This window comes from Paroedura picta, chromosome 7, assembly GCF_049243985.1.
Source record: "Paroedura picta isolate Pp20150507F chromosome 7, Ppicta_v3.0, whole genome shotgun sequence".
NCBI classification, from domain to species: domain Eukaryota; kingdom Metazoa; phylum Chordata; class Lepidosauria; order Squamata; family Gekkonidae; genus Paroedura; species Paroedura picta.
The window spans coordinates 18,282,666-18,300,816 of record NC_135375.1 but is presented as its reverse complement, the minus strand read 5'-3'; the positions used below and the strand labels follow the sequence as shown (position 1 = coordinate 18,300,816).

At 48.8% G+C, this 18,151-nt stretch overlaps 1 protein-coding gene across 1 annotated transcript; it reads left to right on the top strand.

Moving 5' to 3' along the window:
• Positions 1 to 3,420: 3,420 nt before the first annotated feature.
• RAX (retina and anterior neural fold homeobox) lies at positions 3,421 to 16,222 on the top strand. Its single transcript, XM_077346905.1, has 3 exons — positions 3,421 to 4,247; positions 7,486 to 7,727; positions 15,312 to 16,222. The coding sequence occupies exons 1-3, from the start codon at positions 3,944 to 3,946 to the stop codon at positions 15,762 to 15,764; spliced, it is 999 nt and encodes a 332-aa protein (XP_077203020.1). The 5' UTR covers positions 3,421 to 3,943; the 3' UTR covers positions 15,765 to 16,222.
• Positions 16,223 to 18,151: the final 1,929 nt, after the last annotated feature.

Genomic DNA, 18,151 nt, shown 5'->3' with positions numbered 1-18,151 from the left:
CATCTCTGAATACAAATAAACAGGAAGACGGATGGAGGAAGGCCATCTAGCCCACCCTCTGAAGAACCTTCAGGACCCATTAAAACCCTCCCTGCAAGGGAGGCCACTCTTGTAGCTGCTGCTCCCTCCTTTGTTCGAAAGGTGGGCAAATGAGAAGATGTAATTCAGTAAGGAGAAGTGCATCCAGCATGGGTTTGAGCACCGGCCTGGTGCCAGAGCCCCACAGGTCCTGTCTGAGCGGCTGCCAGGCCGGGCTTGGGGCCTCCCACTCCCCACTTCCCAAGGCCGCATGTCACTGGCCCCCCTAACTCGCAGCCCATCCTCCCCGGAATAAACAGCCCAGGACACGGGTCTCCCACGATGCTTGATGCCTGTGGGGGCTGCACTTCGGGTCTCTTATGTAGAGTTGTCCGGTTTGTTCTGCAGCTTGGAGCCTCTTGCAGGGCTGATTGGACACGCCACCCTTAATTAATTTTAGGGTTTTTTTGCTGAAACATGTCTTGGAGATCTGGCGGAGACAGTCTGGTTTCTCAGCAAAATTAGGGGGGAGAGAGAGGGGATGGATGAATGGATGGATGGATGGAGAGAGAGACAGAGAGAGGGATGGATGGATGGATGGATGGATGGATGATAAATTGATGGACTGATAGACAGATCCAGACAGACAGTTAATGGATGGATGATTGATAGACAAAAAGATGGAGACAGCAACAGACAAACAGACTGATAGATGGATAGATAGATGGATGGGTGAGAGAAAGAGAGAGAATGGATGGATGATTGATAGACAGACAGATGATAGATTGACTGTTTGACTGATAGATTCAGACAGAGAAGAAGAAGAGTTGGTTTTTATACCCCGCTTTTCAGTGCCTGAAGGAAAGTGTCTGACAATTGATGGATGATTGAGGCCAAGGAGGCATAAAGTCCATTGGATCTTCCATGGTGGGGGGAGAGGGAAAATGGGCTTTGCCCACTGGTTGTCCCCCATCATGGTAGAATCTCTGGGGGCTTCCTTCAGGATCCGCTAGCCTGGGTCTTCAGATCAGCCCCCAAAGGACCTAATTCATCGGGGCCAAGGGTGGGAGGATGTGGGAAGGAATCTGGACTGCATGGGGGGGGCAGAAAGCACCACCAAGCCCCTGCGAGCTCCGAAAATTTGAGATGGCTTGCCTGGACTTCCTTGGGGGTCTCCCATCCAGGGGTGGCCCCGCTTAGCTTCCGAGCTCAAGCCACGGTGGATTCTGAGGGCAAGAAGAGCAAACCAGGATGGGGGGCGAGGAAGGAATCCAAGATTTCTAAGCGCACAGCAGGCTGAAAGGACATGCAGTTCTTCCAGAGCTCACCCATTCCACACCCTTCTCTGTTGCTCTTCAGTTGGTCTTTATTGCTTTCACTTTGTTAAATGACTGAACCATTAATTTAACGCTTAACATTGTGAGCCTCTTGTGGCGCAGAGTGGTAAGGCAGCAGACATACAGTCTGAACCTCTGCCCATGAGGCTGGGAGTTCAATCCCAGCAGCTGGTTCAAGGTTGTCTCAGCCTTCCATCCTTCTGAGGTTGGTAAAATGAGCACCCAGCTTGCTGGGGGGTAAACGGTAATGACTGGGGAAGGCACTGGCAAACCACCCCGTATTGAGTCTGCCATGAAAACGCTGGAGGGCGTCACTCCAAGGGTCAGACATGACCCAATGCTTGCACAGGGGATACCTTTACCTTTACCATTGTGATCCTAAAGAGAGGGCCCTCCAGGTCAATGGATTCAGGCAAGTGTCGCTCTCAAGAGCAAAGTTCAGGTCTAGGGACTCCATGAAGATCAATAAAGTTTAATTCTGGGTCACGCTTCTTCAGAGGCTTCCTCAAGCCTTACATATAGTTTGGGGGAGGGGGATTAGTTGCCAAGCATGGCTAGTTAGTCAAGATGCTTCCGTAACTGAGCAATAAGTATAGCTAAGCTAGGCTTAAATCCATAGATAAAACCCAAGGATATCCACAAATTAGCATACAAATAAATGAGTTAACAAACAGATGTGAGGACTAAATTTGAGTCCAGTGGCACCTTTAAGACCAACAAGGTTTAATTCTTGGGCCTAAGTGAGAAGGGAGTGATTTAACAGAGTAGTGAGACAAGAACTCAATATCTTGGTTAAGCCCTGGGGGTTCCATTTCCTAAGTGTTGTAAGAACTTGCAGTCCAGCAGTCTCCCTCTTCCTGTCTATTTCTCAAATTCCTTTAGGACTGCAACCATCAAAAAAGGCAGACTGTGCCATCTTATGCAGAGTTATTCCCTTGATTAAACCATCAATTTCAGTGAACTTCCTGAGTAAGTTTGTACTGGATTAAAAGGAGTCCAGTGGCACCTCAGGGGTTAACAGAATTTATTCCAGGTGGGTAGCAGTGTTGGTCTGCAGCAACAGAACAGAGTTTGTAAGACCAACAAAGTTTAATTAGGAGAATTAAACTGTGCATGCGTGTGAAAACTGATACCCAGAATTAAACATTTTGGGCTTAAAGGCGCACTGGACTCCGACTTTGCTCGAAATTGATTCCAGCACAAACTCTCTTGAGCCACACCAAAAGGGATCGTGACACAGGAGCTTGTAGGCACAGGAATTAAGTCTGCTCCGTTTAAGGTGCTTTGCTTTGAATTATGCCGCTTTTATCATTCCTTTCCCATTAAATTTGGATCTTGATTTATTTATATCTTTTTAAAAAATTTATCTGACCTATAGTCCGCCTTTCTCACTGGGAGCTCAAGGCGGATGATGCAGAACAATGGAGCATTCGATCAATCAGTGAAATAGGGTCAGGGTTCTAGAACCAGCCAGAAATCTAACTCCCCCCCCCCAAAAAAAAAACAAAACCTCAGAACTGGAGCGAAGTGTTAAGATGACGCATCAAATGAGCCAAGATTACAGAGCGGGAACCAATTCACAGCAAACTATACCCAGAATTAAAACCATCGTTAGTCATAATTGGCCTAAAGTAACTTTGCGGATCTTAATCCGATTTGCTCCTGCCAGCAAGACTCCAGAAATCCTCCCGGGGAAATACGGCCCTCTCTTATTTTGTAAAACGATTTAAAATATCGTATTTATTTATCCGTCCGTCTGTCTGCTTCGTTTGTTGTTGTTGTTGTTGTTGTTGTTGTTGTTTTTCGATCCAATTCGATTTCCTCGAGGAAGAAACTTTGCACGAGGTCTGCCGGCCATCGAAACCAGTTTCTTTTGACAGCCGACTTGGGCTCCGGAGATCCCTTTCCGACCGTCCCTAGGAATCCGGTTTCCAGTCCGTACTCTTCCCTCTTCCATCCGACCGGAGTCCCTCCCGATCTCGTGGCGAGTCCAGGCGGCTCTTCTGATTTGTCCCTTGGCCAACCCGCCCCGAGCCGAGCCCTCCGGCGCCCTCTTGACGCGGGTTCATTCCAGCGTGTCAATTTCAGCCCGGAGGGCGGTCCTCCAGCCTGAAGCGACGGGGCGGCCGGGCGCTGGAGGCTCCATTCACTCCGCGCTCGCTCTCTCAGGCCCCCACGTCGCACAAAACTCCGGATCGGCAGCAACCAGCGAGGAGGGCTGGACCAAGGCATCGCCACCCCCCTCCAGCCCCCGCTCCCCGGGACGCCACGTCTAGGGAGACGCTCCTTCTTTGGCCGGAGCGAGGTCAGCGCTGGACGGCTGATCCACGGCTCTTCCAGGACAATCCAGCTTGTCTCTCGCCAGAAGGCTGAGCTCAGAGCCGGGCCCTCAAGCCTTTGCCTGCTGCTTGGAGGCGCCCGCCCGCCAGCCAGGCCTGCCAGATCCTTCCCCGCAGCCGTCGGAAGTGCCGCAGCTGCAGCGCCGGACGCGGCCGGAGGAGCGCTGGGGCGGCCAGAGTCGCGCTGTCATAGGGGAGAGCCTGGCCCGGGAGGTTGGCGGCCTCTGCTCCCCCGACCAGACCTTCCCCATGCACCTGCAGCAGAACTCCCTCCTGAGCATGACGGACGGCAGCTTCTCCCTCGCCGGACACCTGGTCAGGAGCCCCGGGGGGAACCCGTCCAGGCTGCACAGCATCGAAGCCATTCTGGGATTTACCAAAGAGGACCCGCTGCTGGGCGCTTTCCAAGCTCAGGAGGCCGCCGGGGCCACCCGGCCGGTGGAAGAAGCCGAGAAGAGGAGTCCCCAGGACTGTTTCCCCAAAATGCAGGCGGGGGAGCACCAGGGGCCAGAGGGGCCCGGCCTGGAAGACCCCACTGCAGAGCACTTCCAAGGTGAGAGGAGGAAAGGGGGAGCCGGCAAGAACCGGGGTTGGGGGGACACCCCAGTGACCCTGCCTAGCTGGAGACCCTCTGGCGGGACCTAGAAAGCCACAGAGGAAAGGGGGCTTGGGCATCGGGACAGAGGGGCACTTGCTGCCTTGGTCCCAAAGACACAACTTGTGGGCATCAAGCCCCAGTAGGACTGGGGGAAGGAGGGATAACCTTCAGAAGGCCACACACACAGGAGGAAGCCAAGGGGGAGGTTCGCAGGAAGGACGAACAACTGCCAGAGAAAAGTTTCGGGCAAGCAACCCTCTTGGAAAACAAGACCCACAAGATTTTTTGAGAGTCGGAAATCTCTTAAAGACCCAAAGGATTTCCGAAAGTCAAAAAGCTCCCTTAAAGACCCAAAAGATTTCCAGGGCACAACCTTTTAAAGATCCTTAAAGAGCCATAACGTTTAAGGTATCGGCTTTCCAGGGTCCAAATTCCCCTCGTCAGATACTAGTAGGAATGGTATCTAAGGATGGAAACTTGGACTCTCAAAGGCAGATGCCCTGGAAAACGTGGGGGTCTTTAAGACGCAGCCAGACTTGAATCCTGAACAAGCCCAGAGGAAAGAGAAAGGGGGGGGGGAATTCGCAACTTCGAGTCCTTTGGAAGAGGCAGGAGACCCAATTAGGCCTGCCGAGTTCCTTCCAAACACCTTCCCTCGAAACCCCAAGGAACATAAAGGATTGCAGAGTTCAGCAGGAACAGCAGGGCTGCCTGACCGTCAGGGAGCCAGACACACCAGCCCCAGAGAGGTGTGCGCTTCCTTGGGAGTAAGGAAACCTGCATCGCATCAGGCTGTCCCGCGGATATAATTGAAAAGAGAGGAAAAAACGAGGGGATCGGTTTTTCTCTCTTTTTGATGGGAGACCCTACAAACCGTCCCTTTGGTCTGTATTTGCTCATCCTTCGGATATAGGCATGGTTCGCATCCGTGGGGTCTGCTTCTGAGTAGAGAACAGGGTGCTTCTCAGCAGAATAACAGCCTTCTTCAAAAGCCACTGAAAGGACCGGCTGCCAAGTATCCGATCAATTGGATGAGACTGGCAAAAAGTTTGTGGATGGCCAAGGAGACGTGTCTCCCCTACGCTTCTTCCAACCCAGCCCCATTTAGTGTTGATCGTCCAAGCCAGGGGTAGTCAAACTGCGGCCCTCCAGATGTCCATGGACTACAGTTCCCATGAGCCCCTGCCAGCATTCGCTGGCAGGGGCTCATGGGAACTGTAGTCCATTGACATCTGGAGGGCCGCAGTTTGACTACCCCTGGTCCAAGCCAATACAATGTAAATCCTCCTCTTTGTCCTCTATGGGCTAACGTCCCTACTCTTCCCCCAAGCAGGTTAACTGTGATCTTCACAGCATTAGCACATCGTGCACAGACAGCGGATGAAAAGAACGTGCATATACTTCAGAGGACGTGTAGACAGCCAGAGTGGCGTGGTGGTTAAGAGTAGCAGGCTCTAATCGGGAGAACCGGGTTTAATTCCCCGCTCCTCCTCCTCCACGTGGAGCCATCTGGTTGACTTTGGGCTAGTCACAGTCCTCTTAGGGCTGTTCTCACTGAGCAGTTCTCTTAGAGCTCCCTCAGCCCCACTTATCTTAGAGGGTTCTGTTGTGGGGAGAGGAAGGGAAAGGTGTTTGCAAGCTGCTTTGGAACTCCTGCAGATAGTGAAAAGTGGGGTATAAAAAAAACAGCTCTTCATCTTCTTTGGAGAAGCTCCACTGAAGTCATTGGATTTTTTCTAAGGGGAGGACTGTAGCCTCTCTACCTGTGATCTCCAAACCCTTTGATGTGAAGGAGATTTGTTCACCAACCCAGAACACTTTCATTTTAGAGACAGAGATGCATAAGGAGGTGCAGCAAGCAGCCAGTGAGAAACAACCCTTCCTGTCCCGGGCCGAGAACTTCCCCTTGTCTCCGAAGTCCCTCTCTACCCCAATTTTTCTTGTGACTTTTCAGACCTTTCTAGCCGATGTTGGAGAAAGAATTCCGTTCCACGCACCTTGGATAAGGCCCTTTCAATGTCCTTTAGACGTAGCTTTTCCTGTTTTGCGCTTGAAAATCCAGCTGTAACAGCACATATCCAACGCGTGCGGAATGGTAAACGCCGACTTAGAAATGCATCGGTCCAGTCCAGTGACATGATTGTCACTGTGTGACTTTGCCCATGGCTGCAACATGGGGGTGGCCAGTGGCAAGATAGACATTTGTACCAGTGAAAAAAGGGGACCTGGTGCCAGGTGCAATTCAGGGGAGGGTTGGGGAGAGAGGCCAGCAACCTGCATAGAGCGATCGTGTGAATCAGCCTCTGATTTCAAAAGGGCAGCCTGCAGGACCAGACTCTTGTGCTGTCTTCCTTTTACGCTTCCGAGCAAACATGCACAGGACTGGGTCATTACGACGGTGTTTAGGGAGATGCTGTGGCTCAGTGGCAGAGAGGCTATTTGCCCATAAAAGCTCCCGGGTTCAGCCTCACTCATCCTCGGGGAAAGAGAACAGGCAGCAGGTTTGGCAAAAGATCTTTGCCTGAGACCCTGGATTGCAGCTGCCAGTCTGAGCACAGCAGATGCTGCAAATCTTGCTAGACCAATGATGCGAATCAGAAGACAGCAGACCCATGGTTTAATACTGTGGTTATGGCCCTTGTTTCTTTATTTTTCCCTTTGCTTAAAAAAAAAATACCTGATTGCAATGTGCAATCCGAAAGGGATAGATCGAGGCACAAACATTAAGGGAACCTTCCTGAAATCAGCTCAAAATCAGGTTCAAAAAGTCCAAATTCCAAAGAACAAAAAAGGATTATCATTTAGTACATCCCCCTCCCCTTGATGTCCCCAGGGAAGGCAGGGTTGTTTTTCTCTATTGTGTCATCACAACAACCCTGCAAGGTAGGTTAAGCTGAGACACAGAGAGTAGCCCCAGGTTTCCCAGTTAAGGGAATGGCAAGGAGAGATTTTGAACCGGGACCTCGCAGATCCTTCACAGTGGTATTTTGAGAGGAAGTGGAGATGGAACCATTTTTTTTAACCCAAAGAAATGGGCAACCGAGGACTACAGTCCATATTGGAAGGAAATCCTCCCAAAACCAATGCAATCGCAAATGTGCTAATTCTGGGCCTCAGGAATCTGCTCCGGTCTCCATCAACAGGCCTAACTGATTGGCAGACGGGCCTTGACCTTTCTCTTCTTGGCCCTCAGATCCCTGCTGTCCAAAACGCTCGGAGGCCTGCCTGAGCCCGGAACTGCCTGCCTGCAACAACAGCGACGGGAAACTTTCTGATGACGACCAGCCCAAGAAGAAGCACCGGAGGAACCGCACGACCTTCACCACCTACCAGCTGCACGAACTGGAGCGAGCCTTTGAGAAGTCCCATTACCCCGACGTGTACAGCCGAGAGGAACTGGCCATGAAAGTCAACCTGCCCGAAGTGCGCGTTCAGGTAGGAAGATGGGGTCGTCTCCCAGCCGAGCATCGCCTGCAAAATCCTGGCTCCATAATCCTCTCCCACTCTGGCTTTCCTTCCTTAGGAGACCTCAGTCCAAAGCAGCCTGGGCTGGCTAATCTCATGTAAAGACCTCCCCCCCCCCTTTGCTATTTTCCCCTCGCTGCTGTGAGATAATTTCTGTCTCGCACATATGCTAAATGATGTGTAAAGAGATTTCCCTTAATCGGGTGTTTTAACATTTCACACAGTAATCGCTCTGTCATTATCAGTGCTCGGTTTCAGAGCCTGTGGCTAATGCTCCTCCAGTGTGCAGCGCCCCCACCCTCCCGCCCCAGCACATGGAACATATGTGCAAGCACCATTTGCAACATACTGGGGGGCTTAATGGGAGCACCCCACGGATTCAAAGATCTGAGGTGGAAGGCCGGAAATGTGAGGTCAAGAGATGTGGCCGAAAATATAGGACATGTCCTGGTCCCCTCATTTTGAATGGGTTACAACTAAAAGGGAAACGTGGAATACATGACCATACCCGTGTACTGCCTCTTAGCATGAAATCAAGAGCCTCACTAACCCAGTGCTAACCACTCCCGGTGCTCTTTCACTTCGCTATTATTCTGCTTCTCTTCCTTCACGAGAAAACATCCTTTTATCTGATTATGTCATAAGGCCCATTCTGCACATGTCAGCTTTCACTTTCAATGTGCTTTTGCAGCTGGATTTCAATGTGCTTTTGCAGCTGGATTTTCCGGTGTGCAACACGAAAATCTACTTCTAAAGTGCATTGAAAGTGTACTAGCCAACATGTGCAGACTAGGCCTGCTAAGTGAGCACATTGAAAGATGAAACTAGTCAATGAGTCAAAGGTACAGTGTGGGGTGTTGGGGGCAGGGAAGATCCACAGCAAAATTCGCTCTTGAACATGCGTCTTATGTCTCATCAAGTTGCTTCCGATTTACGGCGCTTGTGCGAATTAACAACTTCCAACGGCGTCACCCGGGTCTTGCAAAACACGGGCCGTGGCTTCTTTTATGGAGTCATTCCGTCTCATGTTGGCTCTTCCTTTTTCCCTACTGCCTTCAGCTCTTCTTACCTCTTGAGGATATTCAAGAGTTTAATATTGAGAATATATAGCTGTTATGCGCATGCCTCTTGAGTCTATTCAAAATTAGATTGCAAGAAGCGTGTCTCGAGGATGGTCGGTTTTACGTTCCTCTTTATGTTTCACAATTATAGCAGTGTTAAAAGTCAGTCCCTTTATTTTAAGCCAATGAGTTGATGCCTTTCGTCTACGGATCAAGGAGGCTGGGTGTATGTAGTTGTTTAGTGCAAATCGTACAGTGTGTAGAAATGTACAAGCAACTGAAGCAGATGGTGAGTGGGTGGGCAGAGGGGATTGTGTCTCAGCTTGGCTCTTGTGGCCCTTTCTTGCATGCCCAGGGAAATGCCAATTGCCACTTTGGGATCAGAAGGCAAATTCTGGTGGGGTTTTTTGGGGGGTGGTATCATCTGGGCATGAAACGGGTTACAGTGGTGGGCCGGAGGTTGTGTATTTCCTGCGTTCTGCAGGGAGTTGGACTAGATGACCCTGGAGGTCCCTTCCAACTCTATGAGTCTATGATTCTAGTCATTCAATATGTAGAAAAGGATCTCATAATGTGTAGAAAACATGTGATCAGCCAGTGGTAGGGGTGAGGGGTTTGGAAACCAAGACGTATGAGGAAAGGAAGGGGGAGCTTGGTCTGTTTAGCCTGGAGAGGAGACGACTGAGAGGGGATCTGATCATCTTCAAGTATTTAAAAGGCTGCCATATAGTTGATGGAGCAGAATTGTTCTCTCTTGCCCTGGAGGGATGGACCAGAACCAATGGGATGAAATTAATTCAAAAGAAGTTCTGTTTAAAGATCCGGAAGAAGTTCCTGACAGTTAGAGCGGTTTCTAACTGTCTTCCTCGGGAGGTGGTAGGTTCTCCATCCTTGGAAATGTTAAAACGGAGGCTAGATAGCCATCTGACGAACAGGCTGATTCTGTGAAAGCTCAAGGAGGGGGGAGGTTGCAGTGAATGAGCAATAGGGATGTGAGTGTCCTGGATAGTGCAGGGGGTTGGACTAGATGACCCAGGAGGTCCCTTCGAACTCTATGATGCTATGATTCTAGCGATGCTTCTGAAATCTGAAATACCGAGGGTGAGGAGTGATGGTGGAGAAAATCACGTACCACTTCATCCTTAAATGTCTGTCTATCCTGCAAGGAGTTTAGGGCTGCACAAATCATAGAATAATAGAGTTGGAAGGTACCTCATGGGTCATCTAGTCCATCCCCTGCACTATGCAGGACACTCACATTCCAATTTCTCATCTACTGTAATCTGCCACCCCTTTTTCACAGAATCAGCCTCTCCATCAGATAGCTATCTAGCCTCTGTTTAAAAATTTCCAAAGATGGAGAACCCACCACCTCCTGAGGAAGCCTGTTCCGCTGAGAAACCACTCTGACTGTCAGGAACTTCTTCCGGATCTTTAAACAGAATTTTTTTTGAATTAATTTCATCCCATTCATTCTGGTCTGTCCCTCCGGGGCAAGAGAGAACAAGTCTGCTCCATCCTCTATATGCCAGCCTTTTAAATACTTGAAGATGATTATCAGATCCCCTCTCAGTCGTCTCCTCTCTAGGCTAAACAGACCAAGCTCCCCCAACCTTTCCTCCTACGTCTTGGTCCCCAAACCCCTGACCATCTTTGTTGCCCTCCTCTGGTCACGTTCCATTTTGTCAACAACAAAATGATTCTTCCTACCTCACAACAACCCTGTGAAGTAGACTAGGTGGGAGGGCTGTGGCTGACTAAAGATCAAGAGTCTGTGGTAGAGGAGAGATTTGGTCCCCGGTGTCCTGAATTGAATGCTTTCCCCTCAGATAGGCCGGGTTCTTCAGGCATGCACTTGTTTGTTAATCAGACCAAGCCATCGTCCAGAAAAGGGACTAGTTATTGACAACAGGAATTCCATTACAGGTTCTCCCTGATGCCTGGATCAGCAGGTGATAGACTAAAATACTGCAGGTCTTGTAGGACACCCCATTCCACAATTTTGGATAATGCACTTTCAAGGTGCTTTTGCAGCTGAGTTTTTGCTTGTTTGTTTGTTTATATCAACTTTTATTAACCGCCACTCCCAGACCCTGCCAGCTCCTGGCGGTTTACCTTCAGTCATAAAACGAGGCCTCCGTTCCTTTCGTCCCCATTGCAAAGAAGAAAGGGATTTTTTGCTTTCTTTTTCCATAATTGTAAGAGGGAAGGTTTTTTTGTTTTTTTTTTTTTTTTAAGAACAGGCTTAATTAACGTTGAATTATCTTTAATCCCCGGGTCATGAAAAAGTTTGAAAAGCCTGAAATATTTACTAGTCATCTGTAAAAAAATCTGGGAGGGCTTCCAAAAACGAGGTGGATTTTAAGAAGCTGCCTCCAAACGGTTGGAAAAACAGTACTAATTTTATCCCATCAAATGGGTAATGAGAACAGATTTAGGTTTATGGGCTAACTAAGGGGATATTTTTTTTAATGGGGAGGGGAGCGTGCGACAGAAAATGCCGGGAAAAGGGCTGTCTTTGAAATGATCACGTTGGAACACAATTTATGGAGCTCAGGACTTTGGGCTGGTTCAAATCTTTTCCACGATCCCCCAAACTGACTTTCGGGTAAGTGTCTTGCCACCTCCAGGTTGGGAAAGTTCTGGAGATTTGGGAAGGGAGCCTGAGGGAGGGACCCCAATGCTACAGAGTATATCTTTCAAAGCACCCTTTTTCTCCAAAGGAAGCCCCCTCTGTAGTCTGGGGATCGGTTGTAATTCTAGGAGAACTTTGCCTGCTCCTTCCCTGGAGGATGGCAAAAACTAGGCATGATAGGTTCCTTTTTGGGTACGCCCCCAAAGGTAAATGGAAAGAAAAACGTTTCTCCTAAGAGCATCCTTGAATTCCAGTGTTTGACTTCACCTTTATTTATTGAGGGCTCAAAACAAATTACCACACCTGGGTTATTTACTTTGCAGTTAGCTCAACCATCACTTAAGGTGGTTTAATTACATCAGCCAACAAATTGGTTTGGATCTGAGCCATTTTGGGTTGCATCCAAAGGTATGCTACAAGGAAGATCCCTTCTGCTCGTGGGAAATAATCTTCTGCTCGTAGGGAGGGCTGACAGCTCTGGGTTGGGAAATAGATGGTGGTTTTGGAGAAGAAGTCTGAAAAGGGCAGGTTTTGGGGAGGGGAGGGACTTCAGTGGGCTATAAAGTCCACCTTGCAAAGCAGCCATTTTCAAGAGGTGATCTGATCTCTGTCTCTTGGAAATCAGGTGTAATCCCAGAAGATCTGCAGCCACTACCTGGTAGGGTGATTTGTGAACAGAAAGGCACACTTATATTCACCCCTGTGGCTTGGCTCCTCCCCCCTCCCCCCTGTATACTTATAGCATCTGCTGCATTTGAAATCTGAATTATAAAACATACATGGGCTAGAGCCCATTCCGCACATGTTGAATAATGCAATTCCAATGCACTTTGGAAGCAAATGTTCCTGTTTCACAGGAAAATCAAGCTGCAAAAGCCCATTTGAGGGATTTTGTTTTGTTTTGCAGGATGGCAGCCCTAGTTCAGTCTGTTCAGCCATGACACTTATTGAGTAGGAGGGAGGACCAGGCTACATTACCAGCTATAGAAGAAGAAGAAGAGTTGGTTCTTATATGCCGCTTTTCCCTACCCGAAGGAGGCAAAGCGGCTTACAGTCGCCTTCCCATTCCTCTCCCCACAACAGACACCCTACATATGTAGTGATGTCATTTCTGGCACATACAGGAAGTGATGTCATCTATCTAGGATGGCCCAGTGATACTCTGACATTGGGGCAAAACTGTCCAGTAAAAATGGCTTCTGCCAGAGAGTTTTAATCCAAATCTTTAAACATCCTGCGGCACCGCAGGTGCAGCGGACTAAATAAAATAGTAAGGCCTTGTGGGGAGGAGTTAGGGCGGGACCCATCCGGGATAAAATCTCAGAGGGGTCCAATCAGGAGCCACGAAGCCAAGTGGCCAAGTAGGCTCTGGGACCGGGGGGGGGAGGTGTGGGCGGTGGCAGCTCGCAAGCCGCCCCACGGCATGACTCCATGGCACCCCTGGGAGACGGAGAGCCAGACAGCTGCTCCCCTGAACTTGAACCCCGCTAGCACCCGCTGTAGTGGGACTACAGCGGGCTTGATTACTAGTTCTAGAATAAAAGAGAGGGGTGTGTTGTGCCCTGCTTTTTACTACCTGCAGGAGTCTCAAAGTGGCTTTCAATTGCCTTCCCCTACTTTCCTCACAACAGACACCCCGTGAGATAGCTGAGGCTAAGAGAACCCTGATATTACTGCTTGGTCATAACAACTTTATCAGGGCTGTGGCGAGCCCAGGGTCAACCAGCTGGCTGCATGTGGAGGAGCACTGGAGAATCAAACCTGGCTCGCCAGATTAGAAGAAGAAGACTTGGTTCTTATATGCCGCTTTTCTCTACCCAAAGGAATCTCAAAGCAGGTTACAGTCCCCTTATCATTTAACTCAGCTCACCAGATTAGAAGTCCACACTCCTAACCACTACACCAATTTGGCCCTCTAGTCAGGTTCAACTTCTCACTTCTTACAATGCTTCACTGCGACCATTTCCACACTGGGAATTTGTCCTGCCTTGCCGCTTATCTGGCGGCGGGGCAAATTTATGATTCCCAGTGATGTTGTCGTCAGGCCAGGGCCATCCCACACCTGGCCTGATTCAGGCCCTCCGTTGCCCCAGGGCAAGGGAACGTGGATATATCTGTGTTTCCTTTCTTGCCCTGGGCACCAACAGGGCCTATGTTGGGGCAGGCCCATGTGGCAGGGGAAGAGTCAGGCCATCCAGCACCATGGAGCCAACTGGGGCATTTTAAAAATCATTTTCAAAAAGGTGAGATTGCAATGTTATGTAATCCCACCTTCTTGGGGAAAAAAATTTAAATGCACCTCCACAAAGCACGGCAGAAAGGGTCTGCAAGTCACTTGGCTCAGACTACCTTATCTGGTTGTTGGGAAGGTAAAACGGGAAGACACCCCTGTATGCTGCCCATCATTCACTTTGGTCAAGTGCAAGAGAGGTCAAGAATGACCCCCATCGCAAGCTGGTCATCAGAATCATTCCGGCTAGTGCAAATAAGATTTTGAAACGGTGTGCTGTCCAACAAGACGGGTTTATTCTGAAGTGATCCCACTTAATTCACCCAAGATTGCTGCTTTCTTTTATTTTAAAGCTCCATAGATTCCAGTGAAATTTTTACTGTGAATATGCTGGATTTCCGTAGGCTGTAATGTGCCATTTATAAATGCACCATTAGGACTGTAAAAAAAAAATTAGGCATCTTGTAGCCAGTTCACAGGTGCTCAGACCCGTCCCCACTGCCAAGTGGAACAGGTGCACTTCCAGGAATAACAGAGTTACAAAAACTCCATTTGCAGGAAAATCTCTTTATTGAAAGGAACAACAATGCTGGCTACCTGGAAACTTTGCTAAGACTAACTTTCGCTGTCCATTGCCCTGTTATAACCTCCAAGTCCCCCCCCCCCACACCAGTCCATTTAGGAATGCGGATTCCAGGATGCCATCCTTCAGTTAGCTGGAGAGACACAACCACCCTTCAAGGCTGCTGTAGAGATAACGGTGCCAAGCAACCAGGCAAGGCAGGAAATTCCCCCACTAACTTGCTACCCTACTATTGCTATAATTCCCACCCAAGACATCTAAGGACATGGATAGAGAACAGAGCAAGGCAATAAAAGAACAAATGGCAAACGCAGGCATGGTATATATGTTTATGCTTACTCTGTTTCAACAAAGTACACCATTTATAACAAAAATGGAGTCCAATAGCACCTTTAAGACCAACAAAGCCCCAGCACTTTCTTCTTACTTTACTCTCTCTCTCTCTCTCTCTCTCTCTCTCTCTCTCTCTCTCTCTCTCTCTCTCTCTCTCTGTCTGTCTGTCTGTCTTCTGTGTGTGTGTATCTGTCTCTGTCTCTTGTCTCTGTCTGTGTGTATGTGTGTCTCTCTCTCCCTGTCTCATCTTCTGAGCTGTTTTACTAGCAGTTGTGCACATCTTCATTTTTATTGTTTGTCAAGAAACCCTGGGGTTTCTAGATGGCCCTGGAAGGGTTTCCTGAATGGGTAGAATTTAATTAATTTGTTATATTTTAAAAATGGGTTAAACATTGATCATATAGTCCCACCCACCCCTGCCCAAAATGGCCTATGCTGGGCCTGGGAGTGGGTGGGAAGGGTCCCAGGTTGGCATGTCCACAGCTATGCTTTGATTTGGAGGGTGGACTTTATGGCATCATATCCTGATGAGCTCCATCCGTGCCCCAAATCCCACCCACTCCTGGCTCCACCCCCAATGTCTCCAGGTATTCCCCAACCCAGAGCTGGTCTGTGGCAGGATACACAGGCCAGGAGCTGCTAGAAATAGTCGGGAGCAAGACGCCTCACCTTCTTTATGTTCTACTAACCCTTTTATCTTTGTTTTCTGCAGGTGTGGTTCCAGAACCGGAGGGCCAAATGGAGGAGGCAGGAGAAGCTGGAGGTGACGTCGATGAAGCTGCAGGATTCCCCCATCCTCTCCTTCAACCGCTCTCCGCAGCCCTCTACCATCGGGACCATCGGCAGCAACCTTCCGCTGGAGTCGTGGCTGAGCCCCCCCATGTCCAACAGCAGTCCCCTCCAGACTTTGCCGGGATTCGTGGCTTCACCGCAAAGCCTCCCCAGCAGCTACACCCCTCCCCCTTTCCTGAACACGCCTTCCATGGGTCACACCCTGCAACCCCTGGGGGCAATGGGGCCTCCTCCACCCTACCAATGCGGGACCAACTTTGTGGACAAATTCCCCCTGGAAGAGGTGGACCCCCGGAATACCAGCATAGCCGCATTACGGATGAAAGCCAAGGAGCATATTCAATCCATGGGGAAGCCGTGGCAAACGATTTGAAAGGGTGTGATCCTCGCCCGGGAATCTTTGGAGAAAGAACTCATTCCGTGAAGATCTGGTAGATCTTCCTTGGGACCCTCCTTTCAGGGGGTTGGACTAGAGGGTCTGTGTGACCCCTTCCAACTCTATGGCTCTATGATTCTAAGGACAGATGATTGACAGCAGTCAATCACCCATGTAGCAAGGAACTGAGCACTAAACAGAAAGTTGTCCCGCCCTCCGCTTTATCCGCTGCGTTCCTTGTGTTCTTTTCCAACTTCTGCACAGGACCTAGGGTCTGATTCTAGTTTTCTTCATTTGCTGTGTGTATATATGTGTGTGTGTGTTATTTTTTAAATGATCTAATCATTTGATAATCCCGACTCATCAGCAGGATATTTAGTTGTGTAAGAAGCTACTATAGAGACAAAGAATTTTTTAAAAACCCTTTGTAATCCTCCTAGGGCTATTTTATAACATTAAAGCACAAATATTTTCAGAAGGTACCTTGGGCCTGTTGATTGAACCCACAGGGAGTCTCTCGCTGGATACAGTTCTTAAAAAGATTCTGAGTCTTTATTTACTTATTTATTTTATTCTTACAAATAAGCACATGGTTAAGTGTGTGAACATCTCGAGCAAGAGACAGGCCTTTCGTTACGTGTCTGGAAATTTCTGCCCCACCTGTTGAGGCAGTTAACAAGATGCATCACCTTAAACTTAAGAAGATAAAATAGAATTGGACCAGATTACTCCGTCACAACACTGTCATATTTCTTCAAAGAACAACTGCAGGAACACAATGTTGAGAGCCCTTCCCAAAGTGCCTGAGCCCCAGGCCAATGGTTTCTGGTCCTCCCAGGAAAAACTCCTCACCCAACAGGCAGATGGAGCTATCAAGAGAATCTGATTTGAGGAGGACCCAAGCTGGTGTCTGGTTCATGATTCAGCTGTGGCAATTTTGGAGACAGAGAGGCTCAAGATCATGGGTGGCCGAACGGTGGCTCTCCAGATGTCCATGGACTACAATTACCATGATCCCCTGCCTGCTGGCAGGGGATCATGGTAATTGTAGTCCATGGACATCTGGAGAGCCACTGTTTGTGGCCACCCCTGCTCTTGATCTAGCCATGCAACAGAATAAGGTGATAGTCCTGAGGTGGTAGACTATATACCACTCCAGTGTCATGTTCTGGTTTACTCTGGTCAGGCCTGATTTGGATATAGGCATGAACTAAAAATCAAGTCTCAGCTATATAGAACAAAGTTTGAATTCAGCCACACTAGGACCAGCACGCACACAAAAACCGATACCCGGAATTGAAGTTGTTGGTCTTAAAGGTGCCACTGGACTCAATTTCTTTTGTATGGCTTCTGCAGGCTTTGGGGTTGGATGGGTAGTAAAGAAATCCACTGGACTCAAATTTTGTTCTCTTTTTTCAGACTGCCATGGCTACAGTCAAGAGCCAGCTTGGTGTAGCGGTTAGGAGCGTGGACTAATCTGGCAAGCTGGGTTTGATTCCCCTCTCCTCCTCCACATGCAGCCAGCTGGGTGACCTTGGGCTCTCCACAGCACTGATAGAGCTGTTCTGACCAAGCAGTAATATTATCAGGACTCTCTCAGCCTCACCCACCTCACAGGGTGTCTGTTGTGGGAGAGGAAAGGGAAGGTGATTGGAAGCCACATTGAGACTGCTTCGGGTAGAAAAAAGCGGCATATAAGAACCAACTCTTCTTCTTCTTACCCATCTGTGTCTATTTTGGCCATGTAGTTAGCTTCTTTTATATCAGTTCATTTAACTCCTGGCTAGAGGTACACGTCGATAACATTTTAAGTTCGTTAACAGGTACAGTACACCAATGAATACTACTAGAGAATCTCTGCTTCCATTTTAACCTTTTACTAAAACATCACTTTTGCATCTGAAAGGTGGACTAAATGAACAGAAAATTTCACCATCCGTCAGTGTCACGTTGATAAACAAAAACAATTACATGAGTCCATGAAAGTCTCCTGCCCCAAAGATATGCATGTTAAAAGCAAGGATCCCTTTCTGAGAAGAAGCTGTTAGACCTGTTCTGCACCAGGGATCCGGTCTGAGAAAATTATCCCCATGGCCGAACCAGCATTGCACAGGCCAGGATTCCTGGTGCGGAAAAGATCAGTCAATTCAACTTCCTAACTAATAGCTTTTCAACGTTATGTCTTAACAATGGCTAATTGTCACAGTTAATAGAGGAAGCATATCATAGAATCATAGAGTTGGAAGGGGCCATACAGGCCATCTAGTCCAACCCCCTGCTCAACGCAGGATCAGCCCTAAGCATCCTAAACCATCCAAGAAAAGTGTGTATCCAACCTTTGCTTGAAGATTGCCAGAGGGGGAGCTCCCCACCTCCTTAGGCAG

Excerpts from the sequence above, each read along its gene's own strand:
- RAX (XM_077346905.1), top strand. The coding sequence starts at position 3,944 with ATGCACCTGCAGCAGAACTCCCTCCTGAGCATGACGGACGGCAGCTTC. Across the intron at positions 4,248-7,485 it reads CACTGCAGAGCACTTCCAAG|ATCCCTGCTGTCCAAAACGC; the intron begins GTGAGAGGAGGA and ends CTTGGCCCTCAG. Across the intron at positions 7,728-15,311 it reads TGCCCGAAGTGCGCGTTCAG|GTGTGGTTCCAGAACCGGAG; the intron begins GTAGGAAGATGG and ends TGTTTTCTGCAG.